The following is a 25129-nucleotide window of genomic DNA, read 5'->3' on the forward strand; positions in this document are numbered from 1 at the left end:
CAGAAATGTTTTTTTGATAGCCGGCTGTGATTAGGGTGTTGCACAGTTGAAGCTGTTTTGCATGTTGTGCAGTCGCCTGCATGTATATATTGCATATGATACAATAGAAAATAAACAGTCAAACGTTGGCGCTCCCCTTGTTCCCTTCCATCCTTCCTTGTTTGCGCCAAAGTGACCATATTTATAGTCTGCGCAGCAATATAAACTGACTAGCGCAGCAACATGTACTTCTGGATTACATTTCTCATTACTGCATGCCTTTTACACAAATATAATTGACACAGGTGTGCTGTCCCTTGTGGAGCTGCTGGATTACGAGAGCCAGCCCCGACATGAGCTGGAGGTGCGAGCTACAGACTCTGTGAGCGGTGCTCACTCGGAGGTGCCAGTCACTATAAATGTGGAGGACATCAATGACTGTGCACCGCTCTTTGAGCAGCCCTGGTACAATGTGAGTGTGTCCGAAGCGACACCTGTGGCCAGCCCACTGTTGGAGGTGCACGCTAGTGACCGTGACGGGCCAAAGGTTGAGCTTCGGCTGGCTCCCGATGACACCTTTCATCTGGAGGCTGCAGGTGTGCTGCGACTGCGTGCACCCCTGGATCGGGAGGCACAAGCTGTGCATTGGCTACAGGTGGTGGCATCGGATGCAGGCCACCCTGCACCCCTAAGCAGCACGGCACGTATTTGGGTCACTGTGATCGACATGAATGACAACCCACCTGTCTTTGGACAGCCGGCGTACACTGCTCTGGTTGACGAGCGGTCCCGTAGGGGTCAGTTCATCGCAAGGCTGGTTGCCATGGATCCTGATGTGTCTGACCAGCTGTCGTATGCCATCGTTGCTGGCAACGAGGCACAACTATTTGCTATCAACCGATCAACAGGTGAGCCTTGTTTGTAGAGTGTTGGTACTGCCAGTGGAAGGAGGGAAAGAAGAGAAGTGTTTATTCGCCTATAGTACCGTAAAGTAGGGAGGTGGTTCCCGTCATCTGAGGTTCTTGGTACAAATGAATCCCAAGTAAATGTCGGTGTAACAAAATGCTACACCAATATTTTTTTTAGTTAATATTAGATGGTATTTACATTGGAGCAATACATCTTTAAGGATCCATGAGAGGCACATTTTTGCCTAGTAATATTACCTGGCCAGGGGCACATACTGAGCAGTCGTACTCACATTTGCGTCTGACCAAGAGGGGTAGCTTATATGAAACTGTGGTGCAAAGAGCTGAGTAGTATTGTTGAGAATATAGTTACATGCAGAGTCTTCCATACATTCTGGGCATGCTAAAAGCAACAGCGCGCGCATTAGATCCCACAGATGAGATGAATATTTACAATTATTAGTAGGGTAAATTATATTCGAGTGCTGATTGCTGTGCTATCGTGTGATAACGAAGCTTTCCCTCAAGTATAAATGTTTTAAGGCAGTTTGTCGTGTGCGTATCATGGCCACGCACGCTTATATCGCCTTCCGTTTCGCTACCACGGGTGCGCTTTAAAAACCACGGCGCTGCAATTTTGCTTCCTTTTCCTTCCTTCTTCTCCGCCCTTAAACTTGCTCTCTTAACTACTACACGCAGAGACAAAGCAACAGCGCGCGCATGCGATACCATAGATGAGATGATATATACATATATATATATATACATACATAGAAAATTATCAGTCATAGCTCTCGTAGTATAGCCCTCTGGGCCGTTTCCTTTTTTTTCTTTCGAAAGTAGCCCGATTAGGGTTATTATAATTACACGAAGGTATTTCGCCCTCGTCAGCAGCAGTCCTTGAGATAGTTATTCTGGCGGCTAGCTTCCCACGCTATGCGTGCCGCCCGCGCACCTGGTTAAGCTGTTCCTAGACGCTAGAGTTATACTATGTCCGCGCAACCTTGAGCGATCGGAAAGTGCGTTTGCCCCTCTTGGCCGGCGGAGAGGGGAGGCTTTGTGTCCGGCCCGCAGAGCCCTCCCCATCTCAGTAAGGTGCCTGGTGGTGGTCCCGTGCAGACGATGCCCTCTCGGTGAGCGCATATTTCCCCCTCATCTTTTAAGAGGTTCAATACTTACAAGCAATTGTCTCGCAAACCATATTTATTTCAAGGAAATTTTCCACGTCTCAATAATTTCTCTCGTCGTATTCGAGTGCTGATTGCCATGTTATAGTTTGTTAACGAAGCTTTCCCTCAAGTCTAAATATTTTAAGGCAGTTTTCCTAGTCTCTAAAGCCGCTTGAGTTCGCTCTTCTCCTCGGGCAGCCATTTTTCCAAGAAAGTATGCCTTCCAACCACTCGGAATCAGCAAAAACCGACTATCGCGGACAACATCAGTCTGTTTCCACGTAAATATGAGGCTCGGAGCAGGAGCTATGGCGCTTGAAAGTAACCTTGGGCCTGACGAACCAACCGACTGAGCTATCTTTCCGTGCAACATCCAACGGTCACGAGTTCAAATCGCCTGTTATGTTCCTTTTCCTTTCCCCTTTCTCTTTCTTTTTTTTACTTTGTTTCTTTTTGATGTCTTTTTCTTTATTTTACCACTGTACGGGAACCCTCCTAAAAAGAAGAACCATATATATCTTCAATTATGGATGGCCACACATGTGCAGGTCATAAATACCAGGTTCTCTAGCCGAGTGCCATCCGTGCGGTGTAACCGAGCTCAGATTGGTCCACCTTGACTGATCAAATAGGGCATCACTGTAGGTTAAATGAGGCGTACAACTCCTGCGGGAGCCGCCGTGGTTACTCAGCGGCTATAGTGTTAGACTGCTGAGCACGAGGTCGCGGGATCGGATCCCGGCCACGGTGGCCGCATTTCGATGGGGGCGAAATGCGAAAACACCCGTGTACTTAGAATTAGGTGCACGTTAAAGAACCCCAGGTGGTCGAAATTTCTGGAGTCCTCCACTACGGCGTGCCTCATAATCAGAAAGTGGTTTTGGCACGTAAAACCCCATAATTTAATCTTTAATTTAACTCCTGCGGGAACGGTAGAGTATCCGCCTCCCGTGCAAGAGGCCCGTGTTTCAAATCCCGGTGCCGCACAATTCTCCACCGGAAAAAAAAAAAAAAACGTGTGTTCAGAAAATTGCACAAACAGGCCTGGAGTGCGGCCTGATCCCGGTGACCAGAACCGGTAACGCACTCTCTCACCAGAGCAGGATTGGCCACCCTGGTGCAGTACTTGGCCACAACCTCCTATATGAACCCAACAATCAAACCCCGGCCCTCAGTCCCCAGCAGCTGCGAAGCAACTGACCACGGTGGCGGTCAGACCTGCGACGCTGCAGAGGGTGCTAAGAATCCCTGGCTCCGGACAGGCCGCCATTGGAATATGAACCTGGCAACGTTTAATGCTATAACGCAGGCACGTACCCAGGATTTTTTTTCGGGGGGGGCCCACCACCTCCATCATCATCATCATCATCATCATCATCATCCTGTTTTATGTCCACTGCAGGACGAAGGCCTCTCCCTGCGATCTCCAATTACCCCTGTCCTGCGCCAATCGATTCCAACTAGCGCCCGCGAATTTCCTAATTTCATCGCTCTACTTAGTCTTCTGTCGTCCTCGACTGCGTTTCCCTTCTCTTGGTACCCATTCTGTAACCCTAATGGTGCAACGGTTATCTAACCGGCGTATTACAGGACCTGCCCAGCTACATTTTTTCCTCTTGATGTCAACTACAATATCGTCTATACCCGTTCGCTCTCTGATCCAAACCGCTCTCTTTCTCTCTCTTAACGTTATGCCTAGCAATCTTCGTTCGATCGCTCTTTGCGCGGTCCTTAACTTGCTCTCAAGTCTCTGCCCCATATGTCAGCACTGGCAAAATGCACTGATTGCACACCTTACTTTTCAATAATAATGGTAAGCTTCCAGTCAGGAGCTGGCAATGTCGGCCGTATGCGATCCAACCTATTTTTATTCTTCTGTGAATTTCCTTCTCATGTTCAGGGTTCCCTGTGATTAATTGACCTAGGTAAACGTACTCCTTCACAGTCTCTAGTGGCCAACTGGCGATCCTGATCTCTTGTTCCTTTGTCCGGCTATTTATCATTATCTTCATCTTCTGCATATTAATATTCAACCCCACTCTTACACTCTCTCTGTTAAGGTCTCCAATAATTTGTTTTAACTCGTCTGCATTGTTGTTGAATAGAACAATGTATCCGCAAACCGAAGGTTGCCGAGATATTTGCCATCGATCTTTGGTCCTAAGCCTTCCTAGTTTAATAGCTTGAATTCTTCTAAGCACGCAGTGAATAGCTTCGGAGAAATTGTGTCTCCCTGTTTGACCCCTTTCTCTATAGGTATCTCCCTGCTTTTCTTGTGTAGAATTAAGGTAGCTGTAGAACCTCTGTAGATATTTTTACGCGAAGGACGAGTCAGTAAGACGAGAAACTATTTACAGATTATATTTACAACAACGGTTGCAGCGCTGACCGGTTAGATTCACAGTGCGAGCCCAGTTCGTTCTTCCTCCTCTTTTCTGGAGTGATGGCGCCCACGCGCCTCGTTCAAACAAACAAATACCACACGCATGTAGCAATATTTTCCAAGCTATTTACGTAAGCGTTCTGTACTCCTTGATTACGTAGTGCCTCTATGACTGCTGGTATCTCTACTGAATCAAATGCATTTTCGTAATCTATGTAAGCCACATGGAGAGGCTTATTGTACTCTGATGATTTCGCGATAACCTGATTGATGACATGGATGTGATCCATTGTAAAGTATCTCTTCCTGAAGCCAGCCTGTTCCCTTGGTTGACAAAATCCAGTGTTGCCCTTATTCTATTGGAGATTATTTTGGTAAATATGTTATATAATACTGGGAGCAAGCTAATGGTCCTATAATTTTTCAATTATTTAACGTCTCCTTTTTTGTTGATTAGTATAATATCTGCATTCTTCCAGTTTTCTGGGACCCTTGCAGTCGATAGACACTTCGTATAAAGAGCCGCCAGTTTTCCAAGCATTATGTCTCCTCCATCTTTGATTAAATCGACTGTTATTCCACCTTCTCCTCCCGCTCTTCATCGTTTCATGTCTTGCAGGGCCCTTCTGACCTCATCACTAGTTATAGGAGAGTTTCCGTATCCTGTTCATTACTGTTTCTAAGTGAGGTATCGTGACTCCTCTGGGTACTGTATACAGGTCAGCTTAGAATTTTTCCGCTGCTTTTACTATATCTTCGGGATTGCTGATGATATTATACTTCTTATCCTTTAGTGCATACATCATGGTTTGTCCTATGCCAGGTTTCTTTTTTACTGATTTCAGGCTGCGTTAATTTTTTACGGCTTCTTCAGTCTTTCTCATGTTATAGTTTCGAATATCAGTTATTTTCGCCTTGTTGACCAGTTTTGACAGTTCCGCGAATTGCGTAACGCTGTGCGGCCGCCAGTCCCATACAACCGCGTAGAGCGCAGGACTCTGCGATTCTAGACGTACTGCGCTCACCGCAAAAGGTTAGAAAAACACCCACATAAGCAGAGCAGAGAAGTGGCTACGTGAGGCGGTTCGACCGATAACTGTAGAAGCGTCATTCAAAACAAGTAATTGTTCTCCACTTTCGGCGGCGGCGTTTTCTCTACTTCCTTTTTAAATAAAAAGATGTTGATCCATAAATATTCTCATAAACAGCGGTTAACTTTTTTATTATTCGCTTTTGCTTGCAGTTTGGTTGTTGCCATGGCTCTCTCCCTTAGTAGACCGCTTAATTTCTCAACTCCTTGCGATTTTTGTTTCCGGTTGCCAATTTTGCACGAAAAGTGCTATACAATTAGGGAAAAACAGATGAGGTAACGGGCGACAGTCATCTTGCTTATGGGTTTAAGGGTCATTGCAGGGTTTCATGATGGACGCTCTTTCACATTATTTTATTTCCCCACCTTATATAACCCATATCACGTGTATATGGTTCCGGGCATCTGCCAGCGTCGCGGCGAGCCGTAACTCAAGGAAATAATGAAGCAAAGGGAGAAGTTAAACGCAATTGGCGTTTTCTCCGGCAGCAACTCGTTCCATGAGAGTACAGACCAGCTGAGTAACAGCCGCATCCTTCTCCAGGTCCCAGGATCAGCCTAAACAAAGAAGGTTGAACTAACAAAAGCAACAGCTATGCGCGTGACGGTTGAATAGATGGTGACAACTGAACGCATCTCGAGTTAATCGTGCGGGTGCGGAATCTATGAGAAAACTGTCCTTCACATTACAAGAGATGCCGATAACTACTGCCATCTAAAAGGAGTGAAAAAGGCAGCATAATGCTGACCGATGAACAGATGCCAAGTCTCAACATTGATCTGGCGGCGCTTTAGAAATGTGTGAGCAGTGGGGGCGTGGGTGGGGAGGGGGGGGGGTATGCCACTTGATTTCGGGGGGGGCCCGGACCCCCCCGGGGCCCCCCCCCTGGGTACGTGCCTGCTATAACGTTATCTAGTGAGGCGAGTCTAGCAGTGCTATTGGAGGAATTAGAGGGCAGTAAATGGGATATAATAGGGCTCAGTGAAGTTAGGAGGCCAAAAGAAGCATATACAGTGCGAAAAAGCGGGCACGTCCTGTGCTACCGGGGCTTAGCTGAGAGACGAGTACTAGGAGTCGGATTCCTGATTAATAAGAACATAGCTGGTAACATACAGGAATTCTATAGCATTAACGAGAGGGTGGCATGTCTTGTTGTGAAACTTAATAAGAGGTACAAAATGAAGGTTGTACAGGTTTACGCCCCTACATCTAGTCATGATGACCAGGAAGTCGAAAGCTTCTGTGAAGACGTGGAATCGGCGATGGGTAAAGTCAAAACAAAATACTGTATACTTATGGGCGATTTCAATGCCAGGGTAGGCAAGAAGCAGGCCGGAGACAAGTCAGTGGGGGAATATGGCATAGGCTCTAGGAATAGCAGAGGAGAGTTATTAGTAGAGTTTGCAGAACAGAATAATATGCGGATAATGAATACCTTTTTCCGCAAGCGGGTTAGCCGAAAGTGGACGTGGAGGAGCCCGAATGGTGAGACTAGAAATGAAATCGACTTTATACTCTGCGCGAACCCTGGCATCATACAAGATGTAGACGTGCTCGGCAAGGTGCGCTGCAGAGACCATAGGATGGTAAGAACTCGAATTAGCCTTGACTTGAGGAGGGAACGGAAGAAACTGGTACATAAGAAACCAATCAATGAGTTAGCGGTAAGAGGGAAACTAGAGGAATTCCGGATCAAGCTACAGAACAGGTATTCGGCTTTAACCCAGGAAGAGGACCATAGTGTTGAAGCAATGAACGACAATCTTATGGGCATCATTAAGGAGTGCGCAATAGAAGTCGGTGGTAACGCCGTTAAACAGGAAACCAGTAAGCTATCGCAGGAGACGAAAGATCTGATCAAGAAACGCCAGTGTATGAAAGCCTCTAACCCTACAGCTAGAATAGAACTGGCAGAACTTTCTAAGTTAATCAACAAGCGTAAGACAGCGGACATAAGGAACTATAATATGGATAGAATTGAACAGGCTCTCAGGAACGGAGGAAGCCTAAAAGCAGTAAAGAAGAAACTAGGAATAGGCAAGCATCAGATGTGTGCATTAAGAGACAAAGCCGGCAATATTGTTACTAATATGGATGAGATAGTTCAAGTGGCTGAAGAGTTTTATAGAGATTTATACAGTACCAGTAACACCCACGACGATAAGGTGAGAGAGAATAGTCTAGAGGAACTTGAAATCCGACAAGTAACACCGGAAGAGGTAAAGAACGCCTTGGGAGCTATGCAAAGGGGGAAGGCAGCTGGGGAGGATCAGGTAACAGCAGATTTGTTGAAGAATGGTGGGAACACTGTCCTAGAAAGGTTGGCCGCCCTGTATACACAATGCCTCATGACCTCGAACGTACCGGAATCTTGGAAGAACGCTAACATAATCCTAATTCATAAGAAAGGGGAGGCCAAAGACTTGAAAAATTATAGACCGATCAGCTTACTGTCCGTCGCCTACAAAGTATTTACTAAGGTAATTGCAAATAGAATCAGGAACACCTTAGACTTCTGTCAACCAAAGGACCAGGCAGGATTCCGTAAAGGCTACTCAACAATAGACCATATTCACACTATCAATCAGGTGATAGAGAAATGTGCGGAATATAACCAGCCCTTATATATAGCCTTCATTGATTACGAAAAAGCATTTGATTCAGTCGAAACCTCAGCAGTCATGGAGGCACTACAGAATCAGGGTGTAGATGAGCCATATGTAAAGATACTGGAAGATATCTATAGCGGCTCCACAGCCACCGTAATCCTCCACAAAGAAAGCAACAAAATCCCAATAAAGAAAGGTGTCAGGCAGGGAGATACGATATCTCCAATGCTATTCACAGCGTGTTTACAGGAGGTATTCAGAGACCTGAAGTGGGAAGAATTGGGGATAAAAGTTGATGGAGAATACCTTAGCAACTTGCAATTCGCTGATGATATTGCCTTGCTTAGTAACTCAGGAGACCAATTGCAATGCATGCTCACTGACCTGGAGAGGCAAAGCAGAAGGGTGGGTCTGAAAATTAATCTACAGAAAACTAAAGTAATGTTTAACAGTCTCGGAAGAGAACAGCAGTTTACGATAGGTAGCGAGGCACTGGAAGTGGTAAGGGAATACATCTACTTAGGGCAGGTAGTGACCACGGATCCGGATCATGAGACTGAAATAACCAGAAGAATAAGAATGGGCTGGGGTGCGTTTGGCAGGCATTCTCAAATCATGAACAGCAGGTTGCCACTATCCCTCAAGAGGAAAGTGTATAACAGCTGTGTCTTACCAGTACTCACCTACGGGGCAGAAACCTGGAGGCTTACGAAAAGGGTTCTGTTGAAATTGAGGACGACGCAACGAGCCATGGAAAGAAGAATGATAGGTGTAACGTTAAGGGATAAGAAAAGAGCAGATTGGGTGAGGGAACAAACGCGGGTAAATGACATATTAGTTGAAATCAAGAAAAAGAAATGGCCATGGGGCGGACATGTAATGAGGAGGGAAGATAACCGATGGTCATTAAGGGTTACGGACTGGATTCCAAGGGAAGGAAAGCGTAGTAGGGGGCGGCAGAAAGTTAGGTGGGCGGATGACATTAAGACGTTTGCAGGGACAACATGGCCACAATTTGTACATGACCGGGGTAGTTGGAGAAGTATGGGAGAGGCCTTTGCCCTGCAGTGGGCGTAACTAGGCTGATGATGATGATGATGATGATGATGATGATGATGATGATGACTAGGTGAACAGCATTCACTGTACCAAGATGGGTGTTGTTCTTGGTGACCACCGTGAATATTCCTTGTTCATTGTGCACAAATGCATTTAATTAGCTAAATTTATAAATTTGCCTAATTGTTGAGATGTCAATTAAATCATTGTGGAGGATGTTGACAAATGACAGATAACAGAATTTAAGAGAACCTATGACTTGTGATGACTTTTTTGACTAAAAAGAAAGCCTGTGAAATAAATAATAACAATAAAAAAAACACGATAAAGCTTAAAGCCATGATAATGCTTCTGAGCACTAAAGATTGTATTGATCTTTATGCAAACCTTATAAAATAGGGGCATTGGGAGCGAGCGGCTATGCTTTTTTCTCATTGCGTCAGCAGTTTTTTCGATTCTTATCGAATGTGAAGTAGCGAGATCTTGTAACGGTTCGGAAAGCTAACCGTTACAAGGCCGTGACCCAGGTTTGCACATTCATAATATTGCTAATAGATTTCTTTTGTTACTGGTGCGGGGACAAGTCACGTGGACATTAAAAACATTTTGCAGGCTTTTTTCTTTTTCTTTGTTGTTGTTGTCGGAAAAAAGGCCTACGCAAGACCTAGGTTGCTATATAGTACACTGTTATTGGCAATTTCTTGGTGTATTCCACAACCTTTGCATTCGCACCTTATTGGATAAGTAATGTAATAAATGTTAGTTCATTAAGATGGTATACCAGTTGCTTGTTCATGATGAAAAAAGAAACTACAAACATCAACACAAGTCTATCAGTATATAGTGGGCGTTGTTCATGGAAAGCCCTTCTTTATTTTTTTCTTGGCCATATTTAATTTGCGCATCCAGTGTATAATTTATTGATGGCTTCTAAGAAGCCTGTATGGGTTTCCTTTGTACCTTCATGCTACAGTCGGGTGGATGAAAATTTTTCTGTCATAAATTTTGCTCGCCTTGTGGGCTTCCACAGAACTGCTCTGCCGTAACCTAATGGTGTTCTGCAAAGTCAAATAAGTAACATGTTTTCTTCATATGCCTGTATTTCTCTCATATTTCCGTTTACAAAGCTGCTCCATAATGCGTATCTACTGCTCCAGAATGTACAATTTATGCTCCAAACCTGCTCCAAGGTACCATACTTGCTGCTCCCAGAGCTGCTCCAGAACTGCCTTAGATGCTTCCACCCCTGCTACTCCCAGCATTGTTCCCAGTTGAGAATTGTTTTTCAGCACTAAAGTACTTATAGCTTTTTTAAAGCATGTAGACACAGCATGAATAAATTATGCAATAAGTTAGTTTGCAGCGTAATCCTCTGCAAGGTGGTTGTAGCTGCAAATGTGGTGAAATAGTTTTAGCACTGGCTTCTAACCTCTTCAGTACAAGAGCTGTGATGAAGTTACAGCACTTTTCTACAACTATATGACAGTGCACAAAGTTTGCATTTGTATCAATGTGCAGATTTAAAAAGATTTCGCACATGTTCTGCATGCTCTTATTTTGGCGGTAATATATTGTGGGTGTATGAATATTCGTAACTTTCGAATAACAAGTCGAATAGTCTCCTATTTGATTCAGTCTTCAAATCAAATGTTCACTATTCATAAATGCGAATATTTTTCTAATACATTTCGAATATTTCAAAACATCAACTGCGCACAGAAAGCTTGAACCCGGCCCCAACTCCAACGCTCCGTATTAAAATACACATAAAACATAGAAATGATTTTCTGAGATAACCTCTAGACCACTTTTCTTAAAATTTTTGGCATTTAAGAGAAAAAGTTAAATTCTTGTGAATGTTACAAGTGGAATTTTGATTTATGGCCTGAAAAATTTTACAATGATTTTTATATAATTATGGGTTTAAAAAAATGGAAGCCCAAAGTTTGCAAATTTGTCCCTCTGCATCAAAAACAGATATTGCCATTTTGTAAATTGCATATGTCAGAACATTCAAAGCTGACAAATTTGATATAATAATTTATATCTTACATGGATTTGTTAGAGTGTTTACAAAGTATTTGCGAAATTGCTACTCACATATTAGTGGTGGATTTCAGCATAATATATGAAATTTGTGTGCTTTAGATGCGCTATTAGATGCAATTTACAGAATTGCGATATCATTTTTCATTGCTCAGTTACAGAGTTGTAAACTTGATAGTTTCATTTTCTGAAAAATTTTAATTTTTGTCAATTTATAAAATCAACGGCCTAAATAAAATATCCGCTTCCAGCAGTCCCTAGATTGGAACTTTTTCTTTTAATGCAACAAACCTCATCAAATTTGGTGCTGTAGTTTCCAAAAATAAAAACGATTTCTCCTTTCCCATGTATTTAGGTAGGAACCATCGAGCTAAAGCGTCCTATTAACATAAAATGGAAGCAAAAGTGCGGTAAATTTTCATCCTCGTGGACACATTATAGACGTAAAATGTGAGAACTTGTGTAGTGGTCTAGGCTACATCGCTTAGGTAGCCATACTTTAAAGGCTATACAGCGATCATATGCACTCTCTGAAGAGGCATATGTATGCAAAAAAACTACTTGTTTGCTCCTAATGCTCCATTTGTGTTTTAATGCCTAAGCATTCTTTGGTGAGTACCTCAGCAAAATCGGTCTGTCATGTGAAAAGTGTAATGCCTTGTATCTGCACAGAAATGCGTAACTTGTGAAGTTAAGACATTTAATTGTTATAATAGTGTAAATGTAGACGATTGGTAGCTTTATAAGTGATAGGGAAAATGAAAAAAAGAAAAGTTCATCATAGAAAATTTGTTAGCAAAACTGTGTCCGTTATGTGAATAGTGTTAAACCTTACCAAAAGGGATACATAGGGCTCCACAGAATATGCATGGGGAATACTATGGTAGGGGTGGGCCAACTTGAAATTTGCGGACGGGCCAATTTGAAATTTGGGTGTGAGCCAACTGAAGTTTGGCGTTTGGCCGACATGATCTTTGGGGCTGAGCCAACTTGAAATTTCGAAGTGGGCCAATAGAAATTTAGGAAACAAAATCAAAAGCTAAGTAACGGTCAAGCCAAAGAATGCTTACACATTTGTAGAAAATTCTCAGAATTTCTGTATAATTTTTAATAACGGTTCATAACATACTATGTAATGACATAAACTTGCTAGCTTTAACAATACTGGGATGTGAGCAACATTTTATAATTTAGTAACTATTAATTTAATAACTATTATAATTTAGTAATTATGTTATGTTTGATTCGATTCTGGCACTGTTAGATTCGTATTTGATTAGGTTGGAAAAATCACTAGTCGCGCGCCCCTAATATGTATATATTTAAACCTCTATACAGCCAGAGAGCTTTAGACAACTAATGCAGCCATCTGTATTGAATCATGGCCTTGGCGCTCTTTGGTGACATCTGGCCTAATGCTGTGCCTCATCTGGTTGCATGCCCTTACATTGCAGGAGTGGTGACAGTGTCCAGTGTGGCCCCTGCTTGGCCTCCAGCTGGCTGTGAGCTCAACATTTCCGTCACGGATGGCGTGTACCAGAGCTACACGCAGTTGCGGCTGGTGGTGCTGGCCAGCAATGAGCACTCGCCTCGGTTCAGCCAGGCTGTGTACGAGGCAGCGGTGACCGAGAACCTGGCACCCGGTGCACCAGTGGCGCACTTGTCGGCCACAGATCCAGACCCGGGAAGCAAACTGACGTATGCAATTCGCAGCCGTGACTGTGCACTGCACTTCCGAATCAATAGCAGCACAGGTGCGAGTCATTGTTTTTTTTGTTTTTTTTCTCAGGTACATTGCTCAAGCTGTGGGCACTCCAGAAGACCTCTCCCCCTCCCCCCCCCCCTCAGCATTTCATATTATATAGCATCGGTCTGAAGAAACTTGTGCCTTGATAGACGGGTGGCAAGCCAGTGCAGAAAGCTTGCATGGAGAGAGACAGAGGTGCAAACAATGTACAGAAAAAAAATGATAAAAGCACAATGTGGATGCCATAACATTCAAGCCAGCGGAGAACGCTGGATTAGCTTGCTCTTTCAAAGCATTCTTTATTAGACATAGCGATTGTGCACCTGCCTTCCTATGAGAGAATTTGTCTGGCTTCACCTGTCACCCATGTGACGTCTCTATTGTTGTTTACTATGTTTGTATTCAGAGAAAAAAAAATGGCTTAAACACATTCAAGGCTACTTTATGTGAACAACGAAAAACTGCGCAAAAAAGAACAAGACAGAGAAAGAACCACACGACACAGGCGCAGGTGTGGTTCTTTCTCTGTCTTGTTCTTTTTTTGCGCAGTTTTTCGTTGTTCGCATTATGTCATACCAACTAGCCCCTCACCGTACGCTTCTAGACTTCAAGGCTACTTGTTAGCATCGAGAAAGGAAGGTGCTTTTGTGTTCCTCGCAAGTCTCAAAATACCTTGAACAAGTGCAGACAGATGTGTCATTTGCAGGGCAACCAAATGTGACGTGTGTGTCAGCTTGTGCAAGTTTAATAATTTATAAAGTTGATCATTCCTACTATGTCCTATCTCACCAACAGATGCATTGTTATGCAGCATCAAATACCCTTTAACTCAGAAGTATTTGGCTCTGCATTAATTGCCACTAAGTGAGCTTGTTATCAAATGACACGCTCAGGAGCATGGGTTTTGCTACAAAAGTAATGACAGGTGAGCAAAACAAAAGCCCTGCTAGCACCTAAGCGAAATGAAATGAGAAAAGAACCATGGGAGCACTGTGTCGTTTCTTTTCCTCCACATTTTCCACCACACACATGCACCTGTGACAAGCTCCTATTGGTTTTTTTCAGTGTGAGACTGTCATAGAAATACTAATGCATAGGTGGGGTGAGGGCACATTCAACTGCTGTGATGATTACACTCTCAAATAAAGATTTGTAATGCATGTGTAATGTTTAGAATAGCACCTTGGGCTATGTGGATTACTGTGGCAATCGCCTCCGTGAATCATGGTAAGTCCCGGGTCCCACTCGGTAAGGAGGCTGGGCATTGCTGTCGTTGATTGGCCCATATTTGTACCCTGACTACCTTACATAGCCCAATCACGTCCGTTCACTTTCATTAACTCGCCGTTTGTATTCTCGTGACCCTAGCCACTGAGATCGTTTTTCCTATAATACTCAGCCATCCAATGGCTCAGCTTACGTTAAGCACCATGACAGGATCGGGCTAAGTAGCACAAAATCGGGCACACATTCACAAGTTAGACAGAAACAAATGTGTAAAGAATCATTCCTGCACCAGTATGGCCAGCAATACAGTGAGTACCAGTTAACATTAGGCAAGCTGTTAAAAAAGGCTGCTACAGTATCGTTACGCATAGAAAACTATTTACGATATGTATTTACATACAGAGAATGTTTGCGGAGATGGCAGGGAGCCCAGCCAGGCTGTGTCCACTTTTCGTCATCTTCGGGGCCATCGTTGTTCTCTTTTTCACTTCATCGTGACTCGATCACTGGCAGAAAAAGCACTGTTCCGGTGCATCAAACAGGACCCTCAGGCAGAGCGTGGTAATAAGGTTTTAGCTATGTGACATGAACAACCTCAGGTGAGGTTAGGCCAGGCCAGATGACTTGGTAGAGCTGACGAGGACTATCTCATAGGTGACATTGGCCACTTGATGTAGGACACGGTAAGGGTCCTTGTAGCAAAGAAGGAATTTTTTCGAGCTCCATTCGATGGATAGGGGATCAAAGTAGTACAGAGAACCTGGTGAAAAGTGTACGTTGTGGTGCCACTCATGGTGAAACGCTTCTGGTTTTCTTGTGATGCCAACAAACGAGTACGGGCAAGCTGCCTCAAGTGGTCAGCATGGGCATTGGCGTCGCGGGCATATTCGCTCCTTGAGGCACTGGCAGAGGGAAGTGAAGAGTCCGAGGGCAATGCAGGGTCGCAACCAAACAACAGGTAAAACAGCGAATAATTGGAAGTTTCGTGGCATCAAGAATTGTAGGCGAACGTGGCATTGAGTAGTGCCACGTTCCAGTTACGGTAATCTGGTGAAACGTACTTAGACAGCATGTCGGTGATGGTTCGATGCAATTGCTCAGTCAGACCATTGGCCTGAGGATGGTACGACGTAGTGAGCTTGTGCTTGGTAGAGCAACACTGCAAAATGTCGGCAATGATTTGGGAAAGGAAGATACGACCACGGCCCATGAGCAGCTGTCGTTGGGCACCATGCACAAAAATAATGTCGCAGAGGAAGAAATCCGTGACGTCACTTGCGCAGCTGGGCAGAAGCGTTCAGGTAATGGTGCAGTGCTTTGTGTAATCCGTAGCCACAGCGATTCACTTGTATCCATACTTGGACTCGGGAAAAGGACTGAGACGATCGAAACCCACTCGAAGGAAGGGCCCAGTTGGGAGGTCAAGGGGTTGAAGATACCCGGCAGGAAGCGTCGCTGTTTTTTAGCGTCCCTCTTGTCGACGTTTTAGGTGTCTACAAATTAACGGGACAAGCAGTCGGTGTCGGTGTGCTGGCACCCTGATTTGTAACCACCGAATAGGAATACTCCTGCAGCCGCAAAGCCCATCGTCCAAGCCTCCCTGTGGGGTCTTTTAACTCTTTGAGGGTCGATTTTTTTCGCCATATGCGAACGCCCAGGGTCGATATTTTTTATTGCAGATTCCAATTCTTCTGAGGGACCTATCTCGAAAAAATTTACCGTAATTTTTCTAGGGTGACCGTAAAGGGAGAAGAAAATATTTTGCGTAGGTATATATCTACTGTTTATTCATGAATAACAGCAATAAAAAAAAAAACGAAATAAACTTATAAGAATTAAATATCTTATGCATTGTTGTACACATAAGGCTTAGAATATGCGCACACAAGTCTCAAATGTTCCTGCTCTTACGCTAATATTTATGTCCATAGCGTAATCAAACTGTGTAGATGAGTGCACTCAAGAAAACTGTGTGGTTGTGTGCCCATCAAAAAAGCAAAACGTGTGACAAACTTCCGTTAATCCTCCTCTTATCGCCAACCAGACGCAATTAGTTTTCGCGTCTCAAAAAAAAGAAAGGAAAAGAAAAAAAAAACAGAAAAGGAAACGCATGCATGGTGGCATCCTTCCTATGCTTACCCCTGTGAGCACTAAACGAGCAAGAAACAGGCGGCCGCCCTTTGAGCGATTAGTAACGAGATAGCCATCAGTTTTGCGAGCACAAGAAGCCAAAACTGTACTCGGAACAAAACCCAAACCGCCGCCCGCCCGTGCGTGCGCCAATGCGCGAGCGGTAGTATATAGACGCGCTGGAACAAACTAGCTCTAAAAAAAAAACCATGCAACGAAAATCGAGAGAGGGAGGCGCGAGAAAAAAATTCCCTGTATTCCCACATAGCGGCAGCACTTGCCAGAAAAGAAAAAGTTTGAAAATTGGTGCGTTTTAAACGTACAGACGACACTGTAAATAAACGGCATCGACTATTTTGGACTTTTTCGTGACGCCGCACATTTATGCCATTCACCTTCAAAGGGTTAAAGGTGAAAGTCAACAGAGAGCATGATCGTTGGTAACAATACAAACAGATCAGCCATATAGGTAGGGACGAAATTTCACAACTGCCCAGGCAAGAGCCAGACACTCTCGCTCGGTAATAGATTAGTTTCGCTCCGAAGGTGACAAAAGGCGGCTGGTGTACGGAATAACCCGGTCATGACCACGCTGAACTTGTGCCAAGACAGCACCAATTCCATGGCCACTTGCATCGGTGTGCACCTGTGTAGGGACTGAAGCATCGAAGTTGCTGAAAACATCTAGTAGTTTCAGCCAAGCTCTTGCCACCATGGAAGTGGCAACTTGTAGAATGTGACACATTGTTTGTTGAATTGACAAAGCTGGCACCAGCGGCGCATACCCAAATGCACTTTTCATTCATGAGCACTTCAGTAGAAGTGCTCATGTCCTGAATTCTATACTGATGTATCAAAGTCAAGCACGGGTATAGCTTATGCAGCAGTCGGACCGCCTTCTTTAGAATACAACATCCTGCACCTGCAAACCAGTATCTTCACAGCAGGGGCCTACTCAGTACTATCAGCAGTTAAGCACATCAACAAATTGAAACTATAGAAAGCAATAATATATACAGACTCCTTAAGGGTCATAAAAGCTTTAGTGTCTCTGCAAAAAGCATAAGAATCCTGTAACTATTGATTTTTATTCGTTACTGTGTATGACCTATACAGTCAATGACCGATTTTTCGGACCCTCTAGGGAACGTAAAAACGTCCGAAAATTCAGGCAATCCGAAAAAATGAATGCATGCAAAAAAACGCACCTTTTTTCTTTTTTTTTTTTTCGGATCTAGAGGTAAAGGGCAAAGTACCAGGCTTCCGAAACTCTGCCGGTTGCCTGTTTATTATGTACATGTGTATCGTCGGGCAGCCAGTGTTATTGCTGCAGTGGCTTGAAGAACTTGTTGATTGTTGTTTGGACGGCGTTCCGGTTGCATGCGATCATATTCGCCTCGATCTGAGCAAGGGTCATGTCAGCACTGTACACCGATGAAAGAGTCAACAGTGCTCGCGTCAACTCGGCGCTTGTAGGCGGTGCAGGCATTGGCTCCTCATTTTCAACATCGGAGTCTTCTGAATCCCCCACAACCTGACGGACAATTCCCTCGTCAGTCAGTTATGTGCAGAAGTTGAGCTCGTTGTCAGCGTCAACAAACTGTTCAAAAGTTATTTCCGTGAGTACGGTACTGCTTTCCGCGGTTCAATGCCATCGACAAGGACGACGAAGACAGAGTGGGGGCCATCGAAGGCAAGCGAAATCCTCAAGTTGCGAACAGTGGAGTTCGCTGACGAGCGTTGAAGCACCTAGGCCTAGCGTCGCAGAGCACACTTGACACAACAGCACAGCCACACACCACGCTAGCCAAAACGTGGCCTGCGCAAACAAACGAAAGAGCGCCGCTCCGGAAACTTTGCTGGAGGCAGAAGTGCGGCCATTTGCGGCGATGAACATAGCCAGCCTGGCCAGACCAAATCGGTGTGTGACGGCTAGATTCGGTTAGTTGTGGTTCAAAGCGGTGATATGCTTCGGCTGCAAGTCGATTTCCATCGCAAGGGCGCTGCGCGAGGAGCCAAAGGACCTTCCGTCGCGTCAAAAAGTCTGGAAAATTGGACGGCGTGGGGTTCGAGCGTCCAAAACTTCAGATGTCCTTATACATTGATTCTATGGGGCTCGTGGTGGTGCCGCAAAGACGTTCGAAATGTCAGGCATGTCCGAAAATTTGGCCGTCTGAAAATTCAGTTGTTGACTGCATATCAGACCAACATGTCTGGGTGCCTATGCTGGATGCCTGGACACTGGGGGATTAAAGGCAACTGCTTCATAGCTGTCCCTACCTCAGACTTAGAATCATTCTTGCACAAAACCTCAGAAGTTATTGGCAACGAAAGGGCAATAGTCAAACATCAAACAAGTTCCACTTAAGCCGTGTTTAGGAAAGTGGCCACCAACAATAAAAATATGACGAACTGAGGTCATTTTCTGCCGACTTTGGATAGGCCATACATATGGTGCACACTCCTCCCTTTTGATTGGCGATAAATCTCCCCTCTGCGGTAAACGAGGCGAGATGCTGCACGAGACGTCTTGTTGGAGTGTCTGGAAGCAGAAGCTGAAAGGAAAAAGTACTTTCCACTAGCGTACTGATGGCACATTTCCCTTTATCCGTTTTTCAACAATAAATCAGTTCTAAACATTTTATGTGATGTTGACTTATTGCACATTTTAAGTTCACGAGATTCGTGGTACGTCCTCATGCCAGAGGCTGCCGCTGCGATGGTAGCTTCTTGTGTGGCACGTGTCCAAGTCCTTCTGCTTAAGAGCCCTGTTGAGGCATTAGTGATACTTACAGCAATATACCTCAGTATGTCACCTATTTGTAATACAGTTAAACCTCCATATAACGAACTTCAATATAATGAAATTCTAGATATAATGAAGTATTTCACTTTTGCTAACCTCTTGTCCATAGAACACCATGTAATTAGAACCTCAATATAATGAAGTGTGCTTGTACACGATTTCAATGTAACGGAATTTCGCTTTGTTAGGAAAGGAATGCCAAGACAATAAATGGAAACTTCCGTGGATGCAGATGGTCAAATGATTGAGTTAGAAGTGGATGCTTGCAAACGCACCTCTCAAATCACGCCCAGTGTGACATAAGTGACCGCTGAAGTGAAGCCGCATCATACTCCGTATAAAGACCAAGTGTGATGAGATCCTATTGTGCCCTGCGCACTTTGTGCTTGGAGGGGAGTGGGCTCGCATTGACACAATCAAGCACACGCTATAGGGGTATTACTCAAGTTCGCGCGTGCGCACCTGACCCTTCTCTGGATCGCACAGCGCCAGCGGAGCGGCAGTCGCTTCCTAGCACTTTCGCAGCAGCCACAACAGTCAGAGCTGTGACCCCTAACCCGCGGTTCGCAGTGAGTTGCGACCACGGCGGGTTCAGGCCAGGGGGGACAGGGTGAGTCTCGACCTAAGGTATTTATTCACCTTAGAGTACAGATATACCAACTGACAACAGCAACAACACATACAAATACAACACAAAACAAAACCACAGCGGCGGAGCGTTCCGCACGACTGGGGCGAAATACCGCACAATGTGGGAACCACAAAAGAGGCTGATAAGAGTTCAGCTCACCCAGAGTGGATCCGCGCTCGGGCCCTGGGGCGGTCAGTCGCTCACAAAGGCCGAACGCAACAGGGGGACGGCGTGCGGCGGTCTCAGCGGCTGAATTGAGATGCGGCCTGTCGCAAGCTCCTCAGCCGAAAGACAACGGTGCATCGGGGGAATAGCGCTTCTCCCCGAGCGGCGGAGAGGGAGTCTCCCCGGTTCCAAGAAAGGGAAAGGAGAGAACGGGGTGCCTTGGGCTGCGGCGTCGCTGCCAGGCGTGAAGAGCAGCGGGAGCGGCGAAGGTGCCCTCTTCCCGCTACCCTCCGCGAGCGAGCACGTGATTATCGCGTGATAACCGCGTGGCCGCTCCGGAGATATCGGGATGCGCGTGCGATCCCCACATTGGGCGCCAAATATAGGGGTATTACTCAAGTTCGCGCGTGCGCACCTGACCCTTCTCTGGATCTCACAGCGCCAGCGGAGCGGCAGTCGCTCCCTAGCACTTTCGCAGCAGCCCTAACAGTCAGAGCTGTGACCCCTAACCCGTGGTTCGCAGTGAGTTGCGACCACGGCGGGTTCAGGCCAGGGGGGACAGGGTGAGTCTCGACCTAAGGTGTTTATTCACCTTAGAGTACAGATATACCAACTGACAACAACAGCAACAACACATACAAATACAACACAAAACAAAACCACAGCGGCGGAGCGTTCCGCACGACTGGGGCGAAATACCGCACAATGTGGGAACCACAAAAGAGGCTGATAAGAGTTCAGCTCACCCAGAGTGGATCCGCGCTCGGGCCCTGGGGCGGTCAGTCGCTCACAAAGGCCGAACGCAACAGGGGGACGGCGTGCGGCGGTCTCAGCGGCTGAATTGAGATGCGGCCTGTCGCAAGCTCCTCAGCCTAAAGACAACGGTGCATCGGGGGAATAGCGCTTCTCCCCGAGCGGCGGAGAGGGAGTCTCCCCGGTTCCAAGAAAGGGAAAGGAGAGAACGGGGTGCCTTGGGCTGCCTTGCTGCCAGGCGCGAAGAGCAGCGGGAGCGGCGAAGGTGCCCTCTCCCCGCTACCCTCCGCGAGCGAGCACGTGATTATCGCGTGATAACCGCGTGGCCACTCCGGAGATATCGGGATGCGCGTGCGATCCCCACAATGCAAGGAGTGGGGCAGGTAAGTTGGCACGCGTCATGCGTCACGATTTCTGGCATGCATCTCAGCTGTGGCTGCGCATGGCTGTAAGCGCGGCTGAGTGCATACACAACCGTGCATATGCAACTGCGCACCCTGCTTTAGAGGTAATCTGCCTTGCGTGCAAAGAGTGGGTGCGCCGAGACGGTGTGGCATCGTGTAAGCTGTCTTCCCACGCCTTTAGTATTTGAAGTTGCGTAATTTCGAATTTTGGTGACCCATTGGAGCGAGTGACAGACAAAGCATTCACTCCTCACTGCCGGCACTTTTCATGACGGCGTCGTCCCATTGTGGGCAACGCTATCAGCTGCGGGGGCGGAGGGCACGCAAAAGCATGGCTGGCTTTGCTTAATACGTACTGCCTATGTGAAGATATCGTTGATGTGGCATGAAACCGTACCATTCATCACCAACTCCAAAATTCATGAAAATGAATTGTTTTCTCATTCAAATTTGCTTTTTTCCATTCTCCAATAATTCGGAAAATTCTGCGGCCCCTTTCCGTGTAAGAAAAACAGATTGACAACTCTACTTATTTGCATTTAAGGTCGAATTTCGGTATAACAAAGCAAATTGCTGATTTTACCTTCTTCATTATATTGAGGTTATTAGCTGTATGTACTTTGTCCATAGCATATGTCATTTGTCATAGTTTTAACACATGCATTTTATGCACTTTCCACAAATGTTTTTAGGCTTCTATACAGCTGTGTTTCATCTGCAACTCGCAATTCACTGTTCATGTACCATTAACAAGCCATTATCATTTCCTTGGCGCTCTTTGGCCACATCTGGCCCTTGCCCCGATAAACCGCACTAGTCATCATCATTACTGATGAAGTGAGGAAGTCCGACTCACCATGACAGACTATCGAACGAATATGTTTGCCTCCATGCTGGACACCAACACCTAATCGTTTGCGAATGGTGGTGCATTCTAACGATCATGTTCCTCCATCCTGGTGACCTGCTTGTGAGCATTTTTCGGGACGGTCCTGCTAAAGATGCCGGCTGATGTGTGAAAAGTCTGCGCATGCCGCTGATCCCAAGCCGAAAGGAAGAGGCTAGCGCCTTTTGCGGCAGAGTGACCTCGCCGTTAGGAATTGTTAGCAGTGCAACACTTGCGCCCCCTTGCGCTATTCTGCAACTACACCAACTGAGCTGTGCAAGAAAGCCAGATTACAGGAGACGCGACAGCCATGCGAGGAAAGCATCAGGAGATGTGCGAGAGTCGAGCGTCCCCATAAATGTTAGCTAATGTGTTACGTCGTCCAACTCGTGACCTTGGGCGAAGGATGGTCAGTGCTAAACATCCATGAAAAGGGCAAGTGGTCACAGTGAATCTCAAATTCGGTGAATTCAAGATAGGCGCCTGAACTGGTCCACTGCCCATAATACTGCAAGGCACTCCAACTCTTGGACACTATAACAGCTTTCGGCCTCTGTAAGAACCTTGCTAATGAAGGAAACAGGCTGCAGTCCATCAGGGCCAGCCTGCAGTAATAGAGCTGCAATGCTGACACCACTTGCATCAGTTTCAACCGCGCAAGATCAGTGTAGATCTGGAAGGCCCACAACTGCATCCTGAGCTAAGGATTGCTTGAGAGCTTGAAAGCCTGCTCTTGACTCTCTGCCCACTGCCATAGCTCATTCTTCTTCAAAAGGTCTGTGAGTGGTTGCACTGTCAGTGAGAAGTGTGGGATGAAGTTCGTAGTGTTATGACAAGTACACATGTCAGTATAATAGCCAGCAAGCCCCAGGAAGGCTTGCAACTGCTTAATTGATCCATGTCTTGGGTAATCTAGCACTGCAAACACCTTTTTTTCATCTCGTCTGCACTGCTCAGGTGAGAGGATGTATCCTAAAAACTTGAGGGACTGATGGCACACCTGTACTTTGTCCGGGTTAATCATAAGGCCAGTGCCTTCAGTATGTTGCAGTACTACCCTGACCTGCTCAACGGGGCTCTCAAGCATCTATGGGTAGACTAGAACATCATCTAAAAATGCCACTGCGAAGTGGTGATTGATTCCCTATAGCATGCTGTCCTTTTAAGGTTTGAAAAGTTGCTGGGCCATCCGCCACCCCGAAGGGCATCCTGATGAATTCGAACATACCTTGAGGGCAGATAAAGACTGTTTTGATAATGTTGGCATCAAAAACAGGAATCTGGACAAACCCTTGGCAGAGATCAAAGCTTAAGAACTGCTTAGCTCAGCCAAGTTGTGCTAGCAGCCAGTCCATTTGAGGCATTGGGTAGGCAGGTGCCTTGGTTCCTTTGTTCAACGATCGCTAACGTTACGATCGGCCAGCAGGGGCAGCGACCTCTGAACCTCTCCTGCTTTCCTTAGACAAATCGCTTCAGCTTCGTGAAGTTAACAGTACGTCCCACCAGCATTGTCCGGACGGCGGCGAGGCCCAACATAGACTGTCACGCGCAAACAAAGGAGTTCACTTCATGGCGACAACAACCGCTGCCCTCTGTGGAAACAGTAATGACCACGAAGGCGAGTCTCCTGACCCTGAAAAGCTGACCGTCACGGAGAACCCACTAATTGATGCAAGGGGCCTACATCGAAGACTTCCATGGAAACTGTGTCAACTTCAGGTTTTCAAATTGCCACGTGGTTGCCTCGTATGCGGGGGCAATCGCGCAGCATTGGAGGTGGGGTATGGTGGAACAGTGCGATGTTGCAGTTGGGATTTTGCAAACGATTTGATGATTGCAAATAGCTGAGACACAGTCACTAGGGAAGATGACTGTTTTAAAAGCGGACTTTTTCAGCTGGTCTGGTGTTCTCTCCCAGAAAATGTAGTCTGCTTTGACATGTAGCTCATGCTACGAGAATGATGTACTGCACTCTGTGCTCTGGCCAGTAAGAGTATCCCTTGTTCTATAAATAAGTTAACCTCTCCTATGTGAATAAGCCCCCCGTTTCATTTCTGCGTCTTCTTGAACTCGTAATCATCACGAAAAAAGTAGCCCTCATCAAGAAAGCTCGGACGATGACATGGACTCGCTAAGCCTCCGTATGACACCCTGGTAGTGTAAGCCAGCTACTCGTAACAAAACACACTGGCGGCGTAGGCTAGAGAGCGGCCCTCCATGTGATACCAGACTTCGAGACCTTGACTCCCGACTCCCACAGTAGTCTACAGCGCGCCAGTAACCTCCAGACTTCATCGCGATGAACACTGGGACGCTAGTCCAAGGGCTGCTGCTTCGCCTTATAAAACCCTGCTCTAGGAGGTCGTGTACGCCGCCTTAGATAATTTTCTACTTCTTATCGTTAACTGGACAGAGCTTGCATCTTACAGGTGCACTGGGACTGGGATCACCTGTGACTGGGACCAACTTGTTGTCAGGAGGGGTGCATGCACCTGTGTACTGAACTTTACGCCTTTCTCCTCTGCTACATTTGCCCCCGGCATTCCAACTAAGCTCATTCTTGATCCTAGATCCCTTAGGGCTTGGAACATAGCCTTCCTGATCCATACCATCAAGAGGGGCTCCTTCCTGCCGGCTGATACTGCTACTATAGCGCAGTCACATAGGCTCCTGTCAGGGTGGAATCTGCTGCCTCCGGTTTCCTGGATACTGCGATCTGAAATGCCCGATTCTGTTGCATTTGCAACAGCGGGTGGGCGGGTACACTGACCTGAGGGGAAAACATGAGCTAGGTGACCCGCACCTCCGCAGCAACGGCAGGTAAATCCCCGGAGTTGCGCTGTTGGTATCCCTGTGATAGCGTTGCGAGAGGTAGCCTTATAGCTCGAGTGGTCAGTCCGTACAGCTGGTCTCAATGGTAGGATGGCTGTATCTTGGTGGGATATAATGGCCTTAGCCAACTATGCAAGATTGGCAAACTGTTTGCTTTCTACCAAGTTTTGAAGTCGCGGGTGCATTTGCTGCAGCATGCAGTCCACCTTTTCCTATTCTGATGCTTTGCCACTGATCCGGTCAGAATAGGCTGCGATCATGTAAATAAATTCTTTTAAATTTTCTTCTGTGTGCTGCGTGCGGA

At 46.0% G+C, this 25129-nt stretch overlaps 1 protein-coding gene across 2 annotated transcripts in view; it reads left to right on the forward strand.

The window, feature by feature from the left end:
- The window catches only part of LOC126535883 (fat-like cadherin-related tumor suppressor homolog), a 517574-nt gene that overhangs the window by 201282 nt on the left and 291163 nt on the right, over positions 1 to 25129 (forward strand). For both annotated transcript variants that reach the window (XM_055073317.2, XM_050182731.3), the window contains exons 16-17: positions 285 to 887; positions 12699 to 12998. In XM_055073317.2, coding sequence (XP_054929292.1) covers positions 285 to 887; positions 12699 to 12998 — 903 coding nt within the window. The remainder of the gene's footprint in view (positions 1 to 284; positions 888 to 12698; positions 12999 to 25129) is intronic.

This window comes from Dermacentor andersoni, chromosome 4 (genome assembly GCF_023375885.2).
Source record: "Dermacentor andersoni chromosome 4, qqDerAnde1_hic_scaffold, whole genome shotgun sequence".
Lineage (NCBI taxonomy): Eukaryota > Metazoa > Arthropoda > Arachnida > Ixodida > Ixodidae > Dermacentor > Dermacentor andersoni.